Below are 21,821 nucleotides of genomic sequence, written 5' to 3' on the forward strand. Positions count from 1 at the left end.
GAAACCGAGCTCAACTGAAAGGGGGCGTGCTTTATTAGTGAGCTTATATGATGATACTTAGACTGAACCTAACAGACGCTGCTACAACAGATGACAAGTATCAAAACTCCATCGAAGATCCAATGGTAAAAACTCAGACAACACAGTAATGGCAATCCCCGTGGGGCAAGATCAGTGATTGCCCCCTGGCTGATGATGAACAAAATAAACAGTTGAAGCAATCGCAGGTCAATTGATCACACAGCTGGCAGGCCAGCAGAAATCACTTTACGATTTTACTTCTTTTAAAAAAACACCACAGAATACATGCAAATTTTATGTATTTTTGGACAAGACTTCGCAGATTCACACACCATAAACCAAATTTGCTACTCCATAACATCCGGTCATCATCATCATGCACAGGTTTTGCACAACCAGTACAAGGTCCGCAGCAGCAGCAGAATGATGCTCCCTCTCATATACCAGGGTTACATGATGAAACGGCGCCCTTTCAGATATTACAGCACGGTTGATTTCCTTTTCGGCAAGGAGAATCTTGTCGTGCAGTGCATTCATCCCAAGTTTTCGCTCAGCGAGAGGCCGTGCAGGAACTCCAGTGCTACAGTAAAGTCTCTTCTACCTCTGGAACGGTATCGGTGCACGTCCTGGCCATGTTTCAATCTTCTCGAAGTACTTGACGGGGACGACTCCGTCGAAGCCCTCTGTCAGTATCACCTTGTTGTCTGAGATGTATAGCTTCATCCCGTCTGGGAAACGAATTCAGAAATCAAATGTTAGCCTCTAGTCTAGAGAACCCAAATGATTGGCTGGTATTTACATGCGGCAGGCATACCTTGCAGTGCCTTTCTGACATTCAAATATATCAATATGTTTGCGCCACTCCGCATACCTGAAGAAGACAAACTGTTAGTCCATGACAAGGCAGACGTGGAAGAAAAATTAGACCGCAAGGTGGGAATAAATAATTATCGGGTATGAGTTGATGATGCACCTAAATAATGGAGAACCGCAATAACTGGGAGCACATCAGATTTACATTGTAAAGATAAATATGGATAATTTTCAGCATGATTTTACTTGGAAGAACAGCTTTAGTCCTTCTATTTGATTCCATAAGAATAAACTCAATAATAGTATGTTTGAAATGGAAAATCGTACCACTAATAACTCCCCCATCTGATGGTAAACCACTTGAGAAATGTACATGTAGCCTTGCCATACGTTTAAGCCCATATTTCAATATTGAATCAACATTTTTCCTGTAAGTTCCATGGACACAGACTGTGGATAGAAAAAATTAGCACAAACGCCAGCCATTCAGGAGAGGATGCAAACACGAGTGTTAAAATCAAATACCTGAGACTTCATCAGCCGATAGAATTGGTTTCAACAAGCTCTCTGATGTAACAGTCTGCAAGAGGTTTACTTGATTATTATAATGGCAAACATGATTCGCTAATTCCACTAAGCTAGTTACTTGCAAATAAATTCACTTGATGCTAGAATAGGGTAGCAGATCACATGCCACAAACCACCTCAACACGGAAACAGAACAGGAACTCTGCTCCCAGAAATAAGCAAAAATAGGAATGAAGATACATTGGAATTATGTGTCTTCTGATTAAATTAGGGTATTTGGCATATGACCTCAAGAACTGTGATGGAACATGTAACAATGAAGAGAAACCACTAAAAGATAAGTTGATTGTATTCTCTGACTTAAGATCAGGTATGACTTCTTTCAAAACATATCCACTACATTAGTACAATCCTGCAATAGCTTGGGCATCAGAGAGGACAGGAGCGTCTTAAATCTTAATTACTAACATGGAAGCTCAACCGTAGTGCTACAGAAGAATATACACTACAGCTGTATGCCTGTATAGCTCATCGAAGAAGCCAGACCAGGATAGGTCCAAGCCATTATAAGCACGATGAATTGCAACTTCATCCCCAGTATGGGCCAACAAGGACCGACGATATAATTCTTATGACTAGTTAATAATAGGAAAACTACTACCGAGATTATAATACTGTAAAAACATTCACATCTCGAGCTAAAGCACACAATACCCCATATGGAATTGATTCAAAAAATAGTCTGATGTGAAAATTCCAAAGAGGGTGCATGCCACTATTAGGGCTCCTTTTATATGTCTAATTTTCTCAGAAATTACAGAATAACAATGGTTACAAGGCAGATGATCATGAACATGATAAACACACCATACTTGTAGAAGAAAGAATACATTAGTGCACGGGGGTTCAGGCAGAGAACATACTGTCACAGTGTGCCCCTGGTTAGCTCGAATCAGCAGCTCGCCATCCTCCTCCAACAGACCAAACCTCTGCTTGTTGTCTCGCCTGACCGCCTACATGCAAAATTGCAGAGTTTTACTAAAGCGGCTTACAACTCACAACAAGTTCCATAGTAACCTGATTAATTTTACAACTTAGAGATATTTCCCAATTTAAGCTCAAGGTGATAGCTAACAAGATGAAAACGACATGTAGCAGACACAAGTACACCAGGGTGCTTAGAAAAATCATCTAGTGTTAAGCAGGAAGATGAAGCATGAGCAATATTACCTCCCTGATTTCATCCACCGTGTGGGAGTTGAGCGGAACCTTGGCGAAGGTCTCCAGGTTGAGGCGGAGCAGGTCGCGGACCCGCACATACCCGTCGCTCCTCATGTTCAGCCTCAGCTCCGGCGCCACGTGCCGCAAGACCCTCGTCCTGAGAAGAGAAGCACAGAAGCACTAGTGAGTACCCGGCTAGCATCAACGCGACTGCAGAGAGGGGACCTGGGGCTTTGTGCCAGTGTATTACAAGAGGCGGCCGAGGGCGTCGATGCGGTTTCCGCCGTCGCCACCGCCACCGCCACGTCCACCCGGTCGCCTGCCACCGCCACGGCCGCCACGCGGCTGGTGCGTGGAGGCAAAGGCGGCAGCATTGGAGCGGTAGCCAGAGGAGGAGGAGGGGTTCATGGTGAGAGGGAGGCGGAGGGGTGAGCGGAAGGAGGGGTGGTGGAGGAGGGCGCGTATAGGGGAGGAGATTGTAGCGGCAGTGAGGGCTCTCATAAGCAGCGGAAGTGGCAGCGGTGACACGACCGGCGACGCGCGGTGGCGGCCGGACAACCCCTGCTGATGAAGACGGGTGAGCTGGGCCGGGTTGCTGCCTGGGCTTGCGCTACGGTAGCCTGGAAGATTAAAGACATGGACTGTTATCAATTACAAAAATTCAAATTCCACGTATATACTTTCAAAAGCTAAACAGGAGAAGTTGCAAAAGTAAATAGCAACCAAATTAATGTTCACAGCACAATTTCTCTCTTTTATTTGTTGTCAATACATACATCTACGGTAACCTGGAAGATTACAAACATAGAATGTTGTCAATAACAAATTTTCAAATTCCACGTACGCTTTCGAATGCTAAACAGAAAAGGTTATAAAGTGAATAGCAGCCAGCTTAATGCTCGCAGCACAATTATCTTTTTATTTGTTAAGTGTGTCAACTGAATCTTAACTTAACCTTGTGACATACTCCCTCCGTTCCTAAATATTTGTCTTTCTAGAGATCTCAACAAGTGACTACATACGGAGCAAAATGAGTGAATCTGCACTCTAAAATATGTCTATATACATCTGTATATGGTAGTCTATTTGAAATATCTAAAAAGACAAATATTTAGGAACAGAGGGAGTAGTAAACACACCATGTGAACCTACTTGAATTTTTCTGTCAGAATTTGTACGACATTATGGTTGCAGTTACTACGTGGCCTGGGAACACAAACTGCAATAATGAGATAACACTACGGCACATCTCTACTCCTAATGGACGAGTTGGTTGAATAGTCCCACGACTTTCGTCTGGTTTTTTTTCGTCCCCTCCCTCCTCTCTTTTCTACTGGTTTATTTTCCTCTTCATTCTTTTCTTATAAACCAAGACTTTCCTAAGGTACAAAAGATCACAAATCTAACTTTCCTATCCTAACTTACCTAAATCAACTGATTTTTCTCATCAATGCAATTTGCTTTAGGAAATAAAATGACGAATTCTAAGGAAAAAATAACAGAATTTAAGAACGATCCCTCGATCGGTGCATCCCCGGCCCACAGACGATCTCTCTTTCCCAAACCTCGCGATCGCCTGCCCTCTGCTCTTCCCCTTTGGTTGATCGGCTCCACCACAGCCCCATCCTCTCCGCTACACCCTGCTCCTTCCCCACTGGCGACGACAATCAGGGCTGGTGGATAAGGTAGCTCCCAGCCCCTCTCGCTCATGAGATTGCCTGAGCCCCCATCGCCCCAACCTTTCAGGAGGCTGGGGTCGCTGGATCCAACCATGGCCTCCACCAACGCCTTCCTCTTCATCGCCACCGGCCAGCCTTGACCTGCACGTCGCCGTCTCTCGACCTTCATCGATCTCCTCCCGGCTGGCTACGTCCACGTCGCTAGATCAATGGAGGGGGACCTCCACTGTCGTCGTTCGTCTCCTTCCCGACCTTCCGTCGCCATGGTCCATGGATCTGGCGGTGGCCACAACCAATGCAGCTACATCGGCCACCACCGACGATGCTAGCGAGGTGGCCACGGTGGTCGCTGCAGGATCCATTGAGGAGCATATCAATCTTATTGCCTACATGTTTTATTTGCTCCGATGTTCACTTCTGTGCGGATCCACATCCAAGTTGAGGAGGCGCGGCCAAGGCCTGGAGGAAAGGCAGGTTGTCCTCGTCGCCAAACTGAGAGCTCTACGCTTTGGTGGTTCTCGCTTCAGTTATGGATTCCCTGAAGCTTCTGAACAGTTTTCAGTTATTTCTTTCTTATATTTTTGCTGTCAATTTCAATTCATTGCCTGAGCCTTGAAGCTTGGAGAGTATTACTAATTACTTGCTATTCATTATTGCCTGAAGCTTCTGAACATTTTAGTTATTTCTCCGGTAATGGATAGTTGTTATATATGTTCTTTACTGCAGAGATCACTGATTATTCACCCCAGACTATGATGTTTGTGACTAACATCTATTTACCAGGACATGGGAGAAGCACGTCGTGGGTGAAGAAGTTTGCAATGGATCAACCTTGAAGACACTTGGAACATTTGCTCGGGCGATGACACTCGGCGGCGCACTCGCCACTGCCAAGCTGGTCAGGTCGTTCATGCTCGACCTCGCCGATTGTTGACCTCGCTGACTTGACAGTGTCCTTAGTGATTGTGAACGTAGGTGCTACTCTCTTGGACGCCACTGATTCAGGTTTGAGAATTTTTCAAATGCATGCTTATCTCCTTTTTGTGGATTCAATTCATCAATTACTCCTCAGTTTGTTGGTTTAATGGAAGTGTTGATTTTCTTCTATAGAAGATCTATGTACTTCTCAATCCTGGTGAAGATGGTTTCATGGGCACAAAAGGATTGTCGATCAAATTGCTGCTAGGGATTCTTGGTTCATGATGCAGATATAACATATTTGATTACTGTTGTGTGGATTATGCATTCGAAATCAAATAGTAATGAAGTAACAAAAAATAATTTTCCTTCTGTATATCATTGATGATATACTTCTACTTTGTTTGTGGGTTCTACTTGCTCATGGAGTTTTTCTTCTCTTTTCCCTTTTGTTGAAGATAGGCCATAGCATCCGTGCTTCCCCTTCTTTTATATGTTATCAATGTTATGTATACATGTAGCGTTGGAGAATACTAACATATAGTGTTCTATAAAAAAAAGGGCATCCATCTAATTCTACATGACAACCTTCCAACGCGAGGTAACATCATTTGTGGCATGTGTATATCTTATATCTACTAAATATCTCTTCTAGATATTGGCATTACCAAGTGTATACATCTATATTGCCAATGCATCTGCACTTTTGATAAATTACTCAACATTTTCATGTTTTCTTTACAATGGTATGGTGTTAGCAAGCGTGTTGTCTTATGAAAATTTGATGACTGCATCTGCACTTCGTATCTAAACATGTTGTTTTAGAGCTAATACTTTTACTAACTATTATGTTCTTTCAACTTCTTGTATAAACAGACCAGGACCAGAATTGTGAACCTCTTACCATTAAGGTAATCAACCAATATTTCGTTTATAGATGCACTAACTGATTGCTAATTTTAGCTTTGTTCTTCATTACTGCAGGGGCTTATCTGTATTCTAAGGACATATTAGTGCACCTTGTAATTCTTTCTTGGCATGGCTATGGCTATTCTATCAAGGTTTAATTCTATGGTACACATAATAGTTTGCTGGTATGCATAACTATCATAATTCTATGGTACACATAATAGTTTGTTCTCCATGGAATACCCATTTTGTGTATGAAGTTTGTATACCATACAATAACAAATGGGTTCGAACTTGACTAACACTCTGCTGACTTATATTCATACAATTTTCACAAGGGCAACGCATCTTATCATTGCCGCTGTTATGTTGACAAGCAAAATCAATGAATGCATTCACCCCTGAAACGTAATCGCTTGAAAACCTATCAGGCAACCTCATCCAACTCTTATCCATACTCTATCTTTTCCTGCACAAGCACTCTACAAGTAAACCAAAATAGTACTAGAAATGTAAAATATAACAACATAACCACATTACCTACAAATCATTTTCAACCAGTCCACCCGACATGATAAACTAATTGATCTACTGAATTTTGGTTAAATCAGGCTTATATTTATCAAAATAACAATCCTACAGTACCCCATATATATGTGTCACATTGCCACTGTATTTTCAAAAGAAAACTTGCACTTTATCAAACTAAACCCGCAGCTTGCATATGAAATTATTTTATATGCAGTAACATTATACTAAAATATAATATTACAGCAACAGCAGTCCATGGAACTCTATAATGTTGTACTAGAATTGTATGCAAAGACAGTCTTCAAATATTATACTACAACATTATACAAAGACAGTCTTCACAGAAGAGTATTTGAAGATAGTCATCATAGAACTGTATATCCTTTCAAAACATTGTACTAGTAAAATATACTACAAGTCCTGATGTTGTAAGTATCAATATACTGTATATTTTACTACATTCATATTATATTCAGATCACAAAACCGAACTCTACATCGTAGGCCAAGCCAGTTTTCAAATCACAGACCAAATGGTGCATGTATATTTTACTTCCACATTTCCACAAACACTTGATGTGCATGATCTAGCCATCAAGTAGTCCAAGCAAATAAATGGAGAAACACAGGGAAGGGGGCAAGGACAGAGGCGAGATCATTCTTACGGGTTGTAGCCTTTGCTGGTCTTGATGGTGAGAGCGAGATCTGGCGAGCTTGGAGCGTCGGTTGGTTCAGAGCTGGTTGGGGTTGGGGAACGAGGAACCCTAGGCGTATGTTGCAGCAGCCTAGGTATGTTGACCACGCGGCGGGCGCCCCTCTGCTACCGCGGCCGCTGCTGCTTCCCCTCCCCCACGCAGCCGCGCTGCCACCGCCGCCGCAAGGAACACGCCCTCCGCCTTCCGCCGCCCCCTTCGCCGGAAGGAACAAGTCAGCCTACAGCAAGGACCCGCGGTTGCCGTCGACCGCCGCCAGGGACGATTTGATTTGGGGGATTTGGGGCGAGTCACCTTGCCGTCGGCCGCCGCTACCTCGCCTCTGCCTCGCCTCTGTTTGCTTCGAGCGTGGGGATGGATGAATGCCATGGACTGAGCCGATTTGGCTTTTTTTTCAATTTCCTCCCTGGTTGCTATAGGTACTCACGTGATTGAATAACCAAGTTTGTCCAAAACTGGTTGCAATTAGTACATCTGTAGGCACCAAAATGCTTGGTAACAATAGGTGTGGTCGCTAATAATACATTTTCTTGTAGTGCGCTTGTCAAAGGTTTTGCCTATGTATATCACTTCCTAGTTGAAAGTGTTTGCTGCAATCATTATTAGCATCATGTTTGCAGTTTTTGTGGGACAATAGTACCGATTCGTAACCAAGTTTGTCCAAAACTGGTTGCAATTAGTATGGGGGCGTTTGTTTCGAGGGACTTTTTTGTGTAGGGACTAGAAAAAGTCTCTCTTAAAGATTTTTTTACCAAATGGGAGGGACTTTTTAGGGACTAAACTAGACATTTGGGACTAAATGAAAAAGACTCTCGAGAAGACTCTTAAGGAGAGTCTTTTTGGGACTTTTTGGGACTTTTCCAACAATGCCTCTCCATGCACCCATTGGCCCGCCATCCCATGGTGTTATTTGATTGTTATTTTTCTATATACTAGGGGCAACATGATCATTTAATAACTTAAGGGACTAGGGACTTTTTAGTCTATGAAAATAAACAGGGGAGGACTTTTTAGGGACTAGAGACTTTTTAATTGGGACTAGAAAAAGTTCTAGGACTAGAGAACCAAACACCACCTACATATGTAGGCACCAAAATGCTTGGTAACAATAGGTGTGGTCGTTAATAATACATTTTCTTGTAGTGCTTGTCAAAGGTTTTACCTGTGTATATCACTTCGTAATTGAAAGTGTTTGCTGCAATCATTATTAGCATCATGTTTGCAGTTTTTGTGGGACAATAGTGCGGAACTCTACTTGCTACTCCTAAACTCTCAACGAGTCAGTGATAGACAAGATTTAGGGTCTATTCATAGATGCGTTAATTTGTTTTTGTATCACTCCTTTCTGCCATCAATGTTTTACATCGAAATGAATTACACTATTCTTATACAATAAATTAGCAATATTTTGATTTCTTGATGATCGCTTAAATAAATAAACCTAAACGCTGACTGACGCCCGCGCGCTCTCCCGAACGCTGGAGCGGCCGCACGACGACCGTCCATCAGAAACAAGGACACCACACGTGGAGGAGAGAATCCGACCGAGATGCGGTGCCTTTTGTCGTTTTGGAATTTTGGAAACGCTCCCCTCCGGTTCTTCCCCATCTCCCATTCCCCTCTCTCATGCTTTCCACACGGGTCGATAGAATCCAGCAATCCCTAGCCGCCGGAATTCGACCCACCGTAGCCGGCAAGAGTCCACCGCCGACGGGGAGAGCCTTTCCAGTTGGAACGACCACCCACATCGGGGCAGAGGGAAACCGCGTGCGTGGCCAACAAGTGGACCGACGGGCGAGATGCTGCGTCGCGGACGCGACGGGGAGAAGAGAGGAAGGGGGCGCGCGTGGGCGGCTGGCCGACAAGGAACCAACGCGTCTCTGCCACATCTACAAACCGCAGGTCAGTTTTCCGCCGGCTCTCCATTTTTTTTCTCGTCGTTTCTAGGGAAGAAGGGTAGGGGAGCAAACTGGAGACTAAAATCATGAGCGGGGAGGCGAAATCGAAGTCCTCATCGGCGATTCAAACCAAAATCGCGTCAGAGCTGTTTGCCTAGAGCAAAACTTCATCTCTGTTTGCCTGCATATTGTGTTGGTTGCCTAATTACGTTGCCTACAGCAAAACCTCATCTCTGTTGCCTACATATTAGGGGAAATATACGTTGTCCATTTATGTATTTGTAGGCAACTCAAGTACTCATCCTGTATATATGTAGGCAAACTCACACAGTAGTTAAGCTGGACGAAGGTTTCTGTAGGCAACATCTATGTTTGTTCTGTAGGCAAATATATATTGTCGATTTCTGTGTTTGCAGGCAAGCTTAAGTACTGTAATCTGAATTGTTGCTTGGTCCTTTTTTGTAAAAGGCCAATGTTTGTCAGGTTACTTGGTCTTTTTTTGTGTGTGTTTTCACATGGGGGAACGTGATCAGTTTGTGTTCATTACAACACAAATATTGTAATTCACGTGCTCACAGAAAAATTAATAATCAAAATCAAATTACAATAGGGAGTCCCAGGTTTTGACCCCATGATACATACTACATCCTGGGATTATTCCTCTTCTGAACAAACCATCATGTAGCATTTTCTAATCCTATTATGTTTACAGAAACCACACATTTTGTTTCTAGATATGAAATGTCATGTCATTTCCTTGCCTTTTTGCTCCAGATGATTACAATGCTCTTCACACTGTAGTTGAGTGCCATGCCCGCTGTAGAACTCTGAACCTTTTTACTGATAACCTCTAACAATCAGTTAATTTATGCCTTTTTTTCCTTTTGATATTCTCTAGCAATCATGTGTTGTTCATGACCTACCCCCCCCCCCCCCCTGCATTTTTTTACTAAATCGTGTTTGGTGTTTTGAGTGGGAAATGAACATGATTTCTAGTAATCATGTTTTTGCAATCAGGGATATGCTTTTCTCTGCTTGAGTGGGAAATGAATAGTTTTCAGCAGGGAGCTTAATTGTGGACTTTAAACTTTTTTTTGTTTCTTTATCTGCAGGCAATAGAAAATAGTGGAAACTAGGCAAGAGACAACCTTTTCCGCCATCCCCTGGCTCGGCAGGTTTTAAGATGGAGGACTCTCCAGATCAATACGATGGCGAGGTATAAACCACACATATTTTTACATTGTGTTCTTCGTTCTTTTTTTTCCACAACATTTTGCCATGTCTTAGGCAAAGTAGAGAATCATTCAAAAAACCAAGAAGACTATTTCAGTAGGGAATTTATTCAGAATCAAGTCGAGCTACTCGCCCACACACACCCCACCCCTCTTGGAAATCGCCTAAGCCGATAATACCAACTCGCCTACCCGCAGCGTGCTAGGTCGCTTAACCCGTCGACCTACTCGCCCACACGCATCCCCACACCCCTCGGAAATCGACGTAAGCCGGTAAAACCAACTCGCCCACACACACCCCACACCCCTCGGAAATCGCCTAAGCTGACAATACCAACTCGCCTACTTGTGACGTGCTAGGTCGCTTAACCCGTCGACCTACTCGCCCACACGCATCCCCACACCCCTCAGAAATCGACGTAAGCCGATAAAACCAACTCTCCACCGGCGTGCTAGGTCGCTTAACCCGTCGACCTACTCGCCCACACGCATCCCCACACGCCTCAGAAATCAACGTAAGGCGGTAAAACCAACTCACCCACCACCGGCATGCTAGGTCGCCTAACCCGTCGACCTAGTCGCCCACACGCGACTCCCACACCCTTCAGAAATCGCCTAAGCTGGCAATACCAACTCGCCTACCCATGGGGTGCTAGGTCGCCTAACCCGTCGACCTACTCGCCCACACGGGACCCCTACACCCCTCGGAAATCGACCTAAGCCGGTAAAACCAACTCGCCCACCATCGACGTGCTAGGTCGCCTAACCTGTCGACCTAGTCACCCACACGCGACCCCCGCATCCATCGGAAAACCGCATAAGTCGGCAATACCAACTCGCCTACCCACGGCATGCTAGGTCGCCTAAGCAGGCGACCTACTCGCCCATACGCACCCTGACACCCACCGGAAATTGGCCTAAGCCGGCAATACCAACTCGCCTACCCACGGTGTGCTAGGTTGCCTAACCCGTCGACCTACTCTCCCACACGGGACCCCCACACCCATCGGAAATCGCCTAAGCCAGCAATACCAACTCGCCTACCCGCGGCGTGCTAGGTCGCCTAACCAGTCGACCTAGTCGCCAACACCCCCCCCCCCCACACACACACACACAATCAGAAATCGACCTGAGCCGGCAATATAACCTCGCCTATCCCCGGCGTGCTAGGTCGCCTAACTAGTCGCCCTACTCGCCCACACACCCCCTCCCCCCCCATAGACACCATCGAAAATCGACCTAAGCCGACAATACCAACTCGCCTACATGTGGTGTGCTAGGTCGCCTAACCCGGTGACCTACTCGCCCACACGTACCCTCACACCCATCGGGAATCGAGCTAAGTCAGTAAAACCAAGTCGCCTACCCGCGGCGTGCTAGGTCGCCTAACTCGGCGTCCTACTCGCCCACATGCACCCCCACACCCATTGAAAATCAACCTAAGCCGGCAATACCAGCTCACCTACCCACGGCGTGCTAGGTCGCCTAACCAGTCGACCTAGTCGCCCACACGCACTCCCACACCCCATCGGAACCCGCCTAAGCCGGCAATAACAACTCGCCTACCCCCGGGTGCTAGGTCGCCTAACCCGTCGACCTACTCGCCCACACGGGACCCCAACACCCCCTTGGAAATCGACATAAGCCGGTAAAACCAACTCGCCCACCACCGGCGTGCTAGGTCGCCTAACCCGTCGACCTAGTCGCCCACATGCGACCCCCGCACCCATCGGAAATCGCCTAAGCCGGCAATACCAACTCGCCTACCCACGGCGTGCTAGGTCGCCTAACCGGGCGACCTACTCGCCCACACGGGACCCCCACACCCATCGAAAATCACCTAAGCCGGCAATATCAAATCGCTTACCCACGGCGTGCTAGGTCGCCTAATCCGGCGACCTACTCGCCCACACGCACCTCCACACCCATCAGAAATCGACCTAAGCCGGTAAAACCAACTCGGTCTACGATCATTTTTTTGCTGCTGAGAATATTCCACCACTACAGGAGCTGACTTATGACTATAATTGTGAAATAAATCTTGTTCGTGACATGAATGGCGAAGTAAAAGTCAAATGCTGCCATTTTTGTGGTTCTCCACAGTGTCGCGACATGCTTTATTAAAGACGTAGAAGGCTTTTTTTTTCTTTTTCTTTTTACATCGGCATGGAAGGCTGTCAACACTATGGTGGATTTAATTTCCATGAGAAATCCTTTGGAATGTTGTTGCCTCCTCTTTTAACCTTGCCATTGGCATCCTAGTAAATAATTGGAGTATGTAGATAGTGTTAAGTGTTCATATGGGCAAAGACTAAAGAGGTTGTGATTCTGTTATACCGTTTGTCCACCTACTACAGAACCTCGTGATTCATACAATTTCATTGTGAATTGCCTGGAGAGGTTTCCGCAGTACAAGTACCGTGATTTTTACATTGCATGAGAGTCATAGTTTACTCTTTTGTTGCTATAACTGGATTGAGGAAGCACATCCTGAACTTGAAAGGCTTGTACCTAAGGTGTAGTTGCTTTACAAGGTTCCACTAATCACCAAAAGCACACCAAACTCAGTGAGCAGCCTTTACAGGGTTGCAGGAATTTTTCTACTAGTAGTTTCCAGGCTTTATTCGCCTGGCTACTTGGTGTTCTTGTAAGCAACTAGAATTTACTACAAGTTTTTTTTGTAAGCAACTACAAATAAATTATTGACTAGTTTTTACTATACACAGATTACTAATAACACAAATAACTCTGCTTCTTTTCTTTTCTTTTTAGCAGAAGCAAGGTGCAAGACAATACAGAAGATACAATTCAAGATTTAGCAACTTTTATCTAGCATCCATTTCTACAGGGTACGGGGATGCAAGAACAGGGGACAAGATCCAAGTCATGTTCTGCAAACACTTTGGTACATGGGGCAATTTTTGTAACTAGAAGATTAGGGGGGAGGTACAGAGTGGAAAATACACTAGTTCTAGAACTAAAAGAAGTTCATGGCCAAAATAATTGGAACAACCTTTTTACCCTTTGTTGTTTCAATGGGAGAAACTTGCCCAACTCTGCCAATATTTTTGCCCATAATTCACCAGAATTTTTGCCTGATAAGCAAGAAGAGTTGCAGACACAATTGCGTTTTTAGAATTTTTTTTCCCATGATTTTTTGCTTTGTTGTTTTCGCCCTTATTTTTACTCTGTTTTTTCGCTGTAGGGGGAGAGCTCCCCAACGCTACGCCATGGCGTCCGGCGGTGGCTGGGGAAGGAGTTGCACAGAAGATCTGGGCTGGTGGGCGTTGGGTTTTCTGGTGGTGGGTGGAGGGGAGGATCACGTGAGGGAAAGGATGGTTGGTTGTCGAGACGTGGCAACAAGCGAGGGAAATTGGACTTGCCTTTTTTAGCACATGGGGTGGGGGACCGATAGGGACACTTTCCTTAAGTGCCGGCCGCGAGATCCGCTCGCATAGCGCGCGGGCGCTGTGTAGCAACGTCCATAAATAAATACCCACGGTTATATCTGAAAGGAAACCATGTTTTTTTGTAACAGGAACTAAAAAGTACAGATGTAGTTGTCTAATTTCTAGGGACATAGACATTTATTTTCAGGTTGCAGATTCAAGGTGGCGGAGAAGATGGGATGTGGCTAGCTGTTCTGGCTGAGCTAACTCTGTTGTTAGTGTTCCATAGCGGCTGCTGATTGGCGATGGTTCTGTCGCTGTAGAAATGAGAGATGACATAGAGATGAGGGTTGGGGCTACTGATTCGGTGGGATTGAGAGAAATTTTAAGACTGAGAGTGAAAAGAAAATGGACGAGATTGAGATAGCGAATTGTGCCGCTGCTTGCTTCCTGCTTATGTCATCCATGTCCATATTGTGCATATCTATACTGGCATTTTTTAATCTTTTAAATGTCATTATAGACTCCTTTACTAAATCACCTCTCTGTACCCTTTACCATTAAGATGAATAAGTACAAAGTTGTACTAAAGTTGAGACATTTATTTTTGGACAGAGGGAGTATAATGCTAAAAAGCAAACATCTGTATACCCAGTTTATCAATTCAAGTACGGGGTAAGGCATGAAAACTGCATTTTATCAAACAACAATACAGTAAAAAAAATACAGATGGAGCTGCAGTTTGCATGTTTAATAACTAATGTGTATGTAAATATTAGGGACATTTTCTTATGAGCACCTGCAATATTTGCACAAATTTCTTAATGATGGTCAATTCTTTAGATTTCTTTCATAGTACAGATGTCTATCACCACAAATGGCATGAGTCCATAAGTATTTATATTTTAAGAGTTCATAAGTTGGGTTGACTGTGAGACTCTAAATACATGATACATGGTCTTCTACAATTTATATTACTGACCACTGAAGTGTTTTATATGTTAGTATCTTAACATAAATATTTTTGTGATTAAAAGTTTCAGCTTATTCCTTTGAATGACCTGAGAAATATATTTGGATCAGGTAAGCGTGAAGCACAGGCATGCAGAAATAGGCTTACAGAATCCTTTAGTACTGTTTTGGCTGCTGCTCCTAACAAAGCATCATTCCTCCAAAATCTCTGCCAAGAGTTACAGTTTGATACTGAACTTGCTAGCAAGATGCATGAAGATACCAACTAGACACTTTTTTTTTGTATTGCATCATTAGTTTTACATAATAGTTCTATGTTAGCTCAATATACCTACTAGGAAGATGTATACCATATTAGCTACAGTTTGAAGGTTATAATCCTTTTATACATTCCTCCAGTGTAAAAGTTACTATTTTCTGTCCAAATTTCTTCCATGAAGATGTTTTATTTCATGGCTTTCAGATCCTAACACTTTGAAATCAACTATCGGCAATGCATATCAAATGGTGTTACTGCATCCGTCCTACTCTATTTCGTTTAGTGGGTGCAAACCTTTATTTGTGTTTTAACTATATGTATTTGGTTATATCAAACTGTTTTTTCGCTATCCGATTTTGTTCCTGCAAAAGTTGCTTCTGATCTATATAGGTGTACAATTTTCATGTTAATTGGAAAGTACTCCCTCCCAAAACATCGTATATTTAGGAAAGGAGAGAGCACTAAAGTACCAAAGTTATCTATCCTAGCTGCACCAAACTATATTTTTCTTGTTTTATAAATATGAGAGATATAAGAATGTGCAGCGGGCATAGCTTGTACTCATGCTTGAGGATATTTGGGTTAGGCTCCTGGACTGCCACATGGCCACAGTGAAGATGTGACACTTGTGGTTATCTTCATGTGGCATTGGTAGTTAGATAAACAGAACAAAGCTGGAGTGAAAGGGTGAGTTGTGTCTTTGTTGGCAGGTACATCAGTTAGTGCTCTGAAAATCGGAAGTGATTGCCAAAAAAATGTGCCAAACATTGAAGTTGATTTCAGTTCCTTTGCATATGTGTTCATCCTTCTAGCATAAGAAAATAGGGTGCTTTGCTTGGAAACATTGTGGCTTAATCTTGGAAGGCGTTAAGTTTCCATACATGATGGTATTGATCAAGCCATCCCTCTAAAACATGATACCCTCTTTCACATGCTTCATCGTTTTCTCCTCTTCTTGGTGGACCTTGGTGCTCCCATGGTGGCGAAAAGATGCAGCGGTGAGCGACTTCTGGATGATGGTGCATGCCCTCATGGACCTGACTTGGCGGTCCTGAGTGGGGGCGCGCGTCTTCCTGGCGTCGACTCGACTTCGGCGAGCATGGTGCACCAGGGTGGCTGGCCAGATCTGGTGGACCTCGTGCCCAGTTCTGGAGGTGTCCATTCCTTCCTGCTGAGGCACGACACTAGAAGGGAGTCCTATGGTGGCGTGGTGCAGCTTGGCTGGTTGGTGGTGGCGCGAAGAGTGCTTGGTAGCGGCACGGTGTCCGTCGGCTTTGCGGGTCGGATCTGGGCCCCGGAGGGCCTGTGACACTATTCCTGGCTATGGTGGGCCTGCAACGTCGGCGATCGGCTTTGGTGGTGGGGTGGGGGGGGGGGGAGGGGAGGAGGCTTTTTGGTGCTTCACTTTGCCTCAATGGCGCGTCATCTGCCCTTCCCCGATGCACGGCAGGGTGACCTGCCCTTGCCTATTCTAGCTGGGGCTCGGTGGTCGGCTTCCTCTATAGCTCGTTGGTTTGCTGCACTGATCCAGATGAAAACCTTGCAATTACCTTGTCGATGCCGGCGGCAACGATGTCCTCAGACGTCGTTTTTCCCCTTGGGGGTGTCGTCGTGGATTTTGTGGCAGCTCCACACCAACGCCTCAGGCTCCGGTGAAAACCTTAGATCGAGTGATGCATGATCAGGCGGCGGCGGTGTTCTTGACATCACATACTCCTTGGAGTCATCACTTTTGGAGTCCCTGTTGCTGTTGTAGGACCGTCTGGCTGAGGGTGGGGCTGGGTTTGTGGTGTCGTCGGCGGAGGCGTGTGAGGGTGTTGGTGGTGGCGTCTTTGGTGGTGTTCCCTGGTGTTGGCCATGTTGTTGTGTGTGTTCAAGAACCTCTCATGGTGGCGGTTGTGTTGCGGTGAGCTTACTTCTCTTGTGTTCTTCCGGTTCATCTTTGCTCTTCTATGACGCAAGATGCCTCCCCAAACCTGCTAATCCCTACTTCCCATGGCGGAGCTCCGAGTCAAGGTTTGTATTGTCGTTGTTGGTTCTATGCCGGTGCGGGGCATTAGGTTGCTTTCTTAGTCTTGATATTGTGATCCCTCGACGACATCCCACATCTACTTGTGCCTTTTGTGGTGATGGTCCTTCGTTCTGCTGGCTAGGTTGTGCCTTGTCCTGGGCACTCTTTCTTCTCCCCGTCATTTATCATTGATGTGCATCAAACTTTTCTCATCTTTTGTAACCTTTGCTACTTGTACAGTTTTCGGCCCAGTTTCCCTCCTAAACAGGTCAATTTGTTAAAGTTTTCGATCATGTTTCCCTTATAAACTAGATCAACCGAAACTTAAGGGGTGACTCTTGGCTTCGGCAACTTTTTGAGCAATATATTCATGTGGGGAGGGATCCCCCCCCCCTCCCAACCGTTCAAAAAAAAAAGCTATGCATATGTCATTGCCAAGAACTTTCATTTAAGAGATTATCTGAGATTTGCATAATGTTTTATGCCTGGGCAGGTCAACATCAACACTGGCCGCGACCAGTGTCGGGGCAACGATGAACTGACGAAGAAGGCGGTTCGGGTAGATTGGAGCAAGACATCGACATCGGCCACGCCCAGAGTAGGAGGATGGGCCGTTGGGACAGAAGGAGGAAGACGAAGAGGAGGAAGAAGATGATCACAAAATTTTACCACCAAAAAAAATACAGGCGATTGGTGCATAATTGCTCTCATAGTATCCGCTAAAGAAATTCATAAAGGCAATACATATATTCGAAGGACTGTCACTTAATCATCAGTTTGATTTATTTTTCTATATTTCGCCTGTAGCAATGCACGGGCATTTTACTAGTGGTAGATGTATGTATGCTCAGAGTATATATAAAGTCAGGCAAAACTACCGTAGGCCTAGTGATTACCTTAACAAATACAGTAGTCTATAACAAGTAAAACACAGATGAAACCCCAGACATCAATCAATCTTGTGAAGTTCTAAGAAAGTGAACACTGCTATGCTGGACATAGAAGCAAGGTGGGGCATCAGCCTGAGGCGCTCGGCTGAAAGGGACGCCATGTGGTAAACTAACGAACAAATTATGCAGACAAGTCTCGCTAGGTTCAGAAGCAGGAAGCGGCGGTAGATAAGCTCGACGGACGCACCTCACGGGCTCCTACCGGGCCTGGAAGAACGAGGCCGCGGCGGCGGCGGAGGAGGAGGGGTCGGGCACGCGCGGCGGAGGGGCAGCGCGGCGGCGGAGCGGAGCGCGCGCGGCATCCGACGGGACGGCGTGGGAGGCGAAGCAGGAGGAGGGCGCGCGCGGCGGAGGAGCGGCGTGCGGGCGGTCGGCGGCGGAGCGAGAGGGTTGGGGGAGATGCGACGCGAGGGGGAACAAATCCTGCGTGCCCGAGCCGCAATTCTTTTTTCTTCTCTCCTTTTTTCTCGACGTTTTTCCGACCGAGCGAGCCCGAGGTGCGATTTTTCTTCTTCTCTTTTCCTGAGACCACGGTCGGGAGTAACCTAGAGCACTCGGCGACTCCACCCATCGAAATCATGTCCACTGCTGCACTGTCTCGGGATGTGTGCAACATAATTGTAAAATAGTTTTTCCCGGCTATACACGACCTGTAGCGTATTCTTAAACAATTTGTACCTGTCCATCGGCATTAACTGTAACTGCATAGGGGCCCATTAGAGCACTGTACAGTTCAGCCATCATAATCAATTCAACACTCATGCATATACCTTCACGAGGTAAGTCCGACCCCAAGAAGACTGCATTGCCAGATCTGAGGAGAGGGAAGAAAGTTCTCAACGAATCATACTGTTCTTCTTCCACAACGATCTACTATCCCTTTTCTTTAACCAGACAAGAGATATTGTTTTGGTACAAGTCCAAGGAGTTGTAGATCTTGGAGAAAAGATATGATTCCGTTGCCAGATCCCAGCTCGATCCACGAAACGGCTCGCTAGATCCGGGAAACGGCTTCTATGGAAGGTAAACTAGCTTGTTTTTAAAGAAAATCATTCATATTCTTACTGCACAACCCGCTCACTAAAAAGATTGTTGAAACTGCTTCTATTGTGGTAAAGCGATGGAGTGTTGGCTGGTCAGCGTGGTGGGACATGGTACATTGAATTGGCGTGTAATTTCTGCAGTCATTTAATGTATGCATGGTAGTTGTGAGCAAAGGGCTGAATGCATGCTGTGCACGGGACGAAATGAGATATTTGAGCTGTGTGTGATAAAGGTTATTACGTCGATTAGTTATATGACAGTACAGACGGACCTTTAATTTGAGGTTTAAGAAAAAATCAATTTGTGTAACAAATAAGTCCTAGCAGATGAGTACATGCAATTTTATTTTAATAATTTGAGGGGAGTGTAGCAGAGTGACGGAGAGAAAAGACAATAAATAAAGATTTGCTAAAGTGAAAATGATATTAGTATTGCAAATGAGTAGACGCGGAACATGAAATATTAAATAAATTGCATGGTAATTGGAATTACATAGTCCGTCTAATGGGGGCAGACAGTGCTTTAAGACTCAATGATTACTTGATTTATTGTCTACATTTAACAATGTTTGGTAGTTGGGAAGATGGTGGTTGGGGAGATGGTGCATGTGGGCAGTCTCGCGTTTGGACAGAAGTTTCTCTACCTAGGAACAGAAACGCGTAAACTCTAGTACGGACATACACTGCAGTGCATGATAAACACGCGAGGAAGAATGTCTAAATACAAAACAGCTAATATAGTAATTTCGGATCCCGAGGAGAATTGATGGAACAGATTCCAGGGGGGTAGCCGCCGAGTGCTCCTAGGCACTTTCTGTTGGGGAACGTAGTAATTTCAAAAAAATTCCTATGCACACGCAAGATCATGGTGATGCATAGCAACGAGAGGGGAGAGTGTGATCTACGTACCCTTGTAGATCAACAACGGAAGCGTTTGGTTGATGTAGTCGTACGTCTCCATGGCCCGACCGATCAAGCACCGAAACTACGACACCTCCGAGTTCTAGCACACGTTCAGCTCGATGACGATCCTCGGGCTCCGATCCAGCAAAGCGTCGGGGAGGAGTTCCGTCAACACGACGGCGTGGTGACGATCTTGATGTTCTACCATCGCAGGGCTTCGCCTAAGCACCGCTACAATATGATCGAGGTGGACTATGGTGGAAGGGGGCACCGCACACGGCTAAGGAACGATCACGAAGATCAACTTGTGTGTCTATGGGGTGCCCCTTTCCCCTATATAGAAAGGATGGAGGAGGAGGAGGCCGGCCAAGGCTTGGTGCGGCCAGGATGTGGAGTCCTACTAGGACTCCAAGTCCAAGTAGGAGTCCACCAAGAGGGGAGGAAGGGAGAAGGAAGTGGAGGAGAAGGAAAGGTGGCCGGCCCCCTTTTCCCTAGTCCAATTCGGACTAGAGGGGAGGGGGGGCGCAGCAGCCCCTTGGCCCTTTCTCCTCTTCCCACTAAAGCCCATCAAGGCCCATTGCTTCTCCCGTAACTACCCGGTACTCCGAAAAATACCCGAATCACTCGGAACCTTTTCGATGTCCGAATATAGTCATCCAATATATCGATATTTACGTCTCAACCATTTCGAGACTCCTCGTCATGTCCCCGACCTCATCCGGGACTCCGAACTCCTTCGGTACATCAAAACTCATAAACTCATAATATAACTGTCATCGAAACTTTAAGCGTGCGGACCCTACGGGTTCGAGAACAATGTAGACATGACCGAGACACGTCTCCGGTCAATAACCAATAGCGGGACCTGGATGCCCATATTGGCTCCTACATATTCTACGAAGATCTTTATCGGTCAGACCGCATAACAACATACGTTGTTCCCTTTGTCATCGGTATGTTACTTGCCCAAGATTCGATCGTCGGTATCCAATACCTAGTTCAATCTCGTTACCGGCAAGTCTCTTTACTCGTTTCGTAATACATCATCTCGTAACTAACTCATTAGCTGCAATGCTTGCACGGCTTAAGTGATGTGCATTACCGAGAGGGCCCAGAGATACCTCTCCGACAATCGGAGTGACAAATCCTAATCTCGAAATACGCCAACCCAACATGTACCTTCGGAGACACCTGTAGAGCTCCTTTATAATCACCCAGTTACGTTGTGACGTTTGGTAGCACACAAAGTGTTCCTCCGGCAAACGGGAGTTGCATAATCTCATAGTCATAGGAACATGTATAAGTCATGAAGAAAGCAATAGCAACATACTAAACGATCGGGTGCTAAGCTAATGGAATGGGTCATGTCAATCAGATCATTCATCTAATGATGTGATCCCGTTAATCAAATAACAACTCTTTGTCCATGGTTAGGAAACATAACCATCTTTGATTAACGAGCTAGTCAAGTAGAGGCATACTAGTGACACTCTGTTTGTCTATGTATTCACACATGTATTATGTTTCCGTTTAATACAATTCTAGCATGAATAATAAACATTTATCATGAAATAAGGAAATAAATAATAACTTTATTATTGCCTCTAGGGCATATTTCCTTCACTTTCGCATGCATATGAAGGGTAAATAGCAATTGGCATATCACGGTCGGGAGTACTATCTATACTGTGGGTAGTAACATATGTGTTGTGTCATGCATCACTTCATTTATTACGTTCTAGACTCATCTTTTTTGATATGTGTGATGTTTACAGTAACTAGCTATGTTACTACATGATTCTTTTTCTTCATTAATTACATGCCACATCATC

General features: G+C 45.1%; 1 protein-coding gene across 2 annotated transcripts; it reads right to left on the bottom strand.

The window, feature by feature from the left end:
- Positions 1 to 250: 250 nt before the first annotated feature.
- Positions 251 to 18,468, bottom strand: LOC125521453 (uncharacterized). 2 transcript variants are annotated; one of them, XM_087535981.1, is made up of 9 exons: positions 7,627 to 7,740; positions 7,285 to 7,528; positions 2,834 to 3,203; positions 2,593 to 2,740; positions 2,286 to 2,375; positions 1,360 to 1,414; positions 1,162 to 1,284; positions 836 to 892; positions 251 to 749 (listed from the first exon to the last, which is right to left on the bottom strand). In XM_087535981.1, exons 1-9 carry the CDS (start codon positions 7,699 to 7,701, stop codon positions 619 to 621), a joined length of 1,293 nt encoding a protein of 430 aa, XP_087392107.1. In that variant the 5' UTR covers positions 7,702 to 7,740; the 3' UTR covers positions 251 to 618. The 2 variants fall into 2 exon arrangements, with proteins under 2 accessions (XP_087392107.1, XP_087392108.1); XM_087535982.1 differs by lacking the exons at positions 7,285 to 7,528; positions 7,627 to 7,740 and adding an exon at positions 18,231 to 18,468.
- Positions 18,469 to 21,821: the final 3,353 nt, after the last annotated feature.

Source organism: Triticum urartu, chromosome 7A (assembly GCF_056163025.1).
Source record: "Triticum urartu cultivar PI428250 chromosome 7A, HENAU_Tu73, whole genome shotgun sequence".
In the NCBI taxonomy this organism is placed as follows: Eukaryota; Viridiplantae; Streptophyta; class Magnoliopsida; order Poales; family Poaceae; genus Triticum; species Triticum urartu.

What these genes read in the sequence shown, in the direction of transcription:
- LOC125521453 (XM_087535981.1), bottom strand. Translation starts at nt 7,701, where the DNA reads ATGGCATTCATCCATCCCCACGCTCGAAGCAAACAGAGGCGAGGCAGA. An exon ending in GACGCCCTCGGCCGCCTCTT is followed by an intron (nt 2,741 to 2,833) that starts GTAATACACTGG and finishes TTCTCTTCTCAG; the next exon opens with GACGAGGGTCTTGCGGCACG. An exon ending in AGATGGGGGAGTTATTAGTG is followed by an intron (nt 893 to 1,161) that starts GTACGATTTTCC and finishes TGTCTTCTTCAG; the next exon opens with GTATGCGGAGTGGCGCAAAC.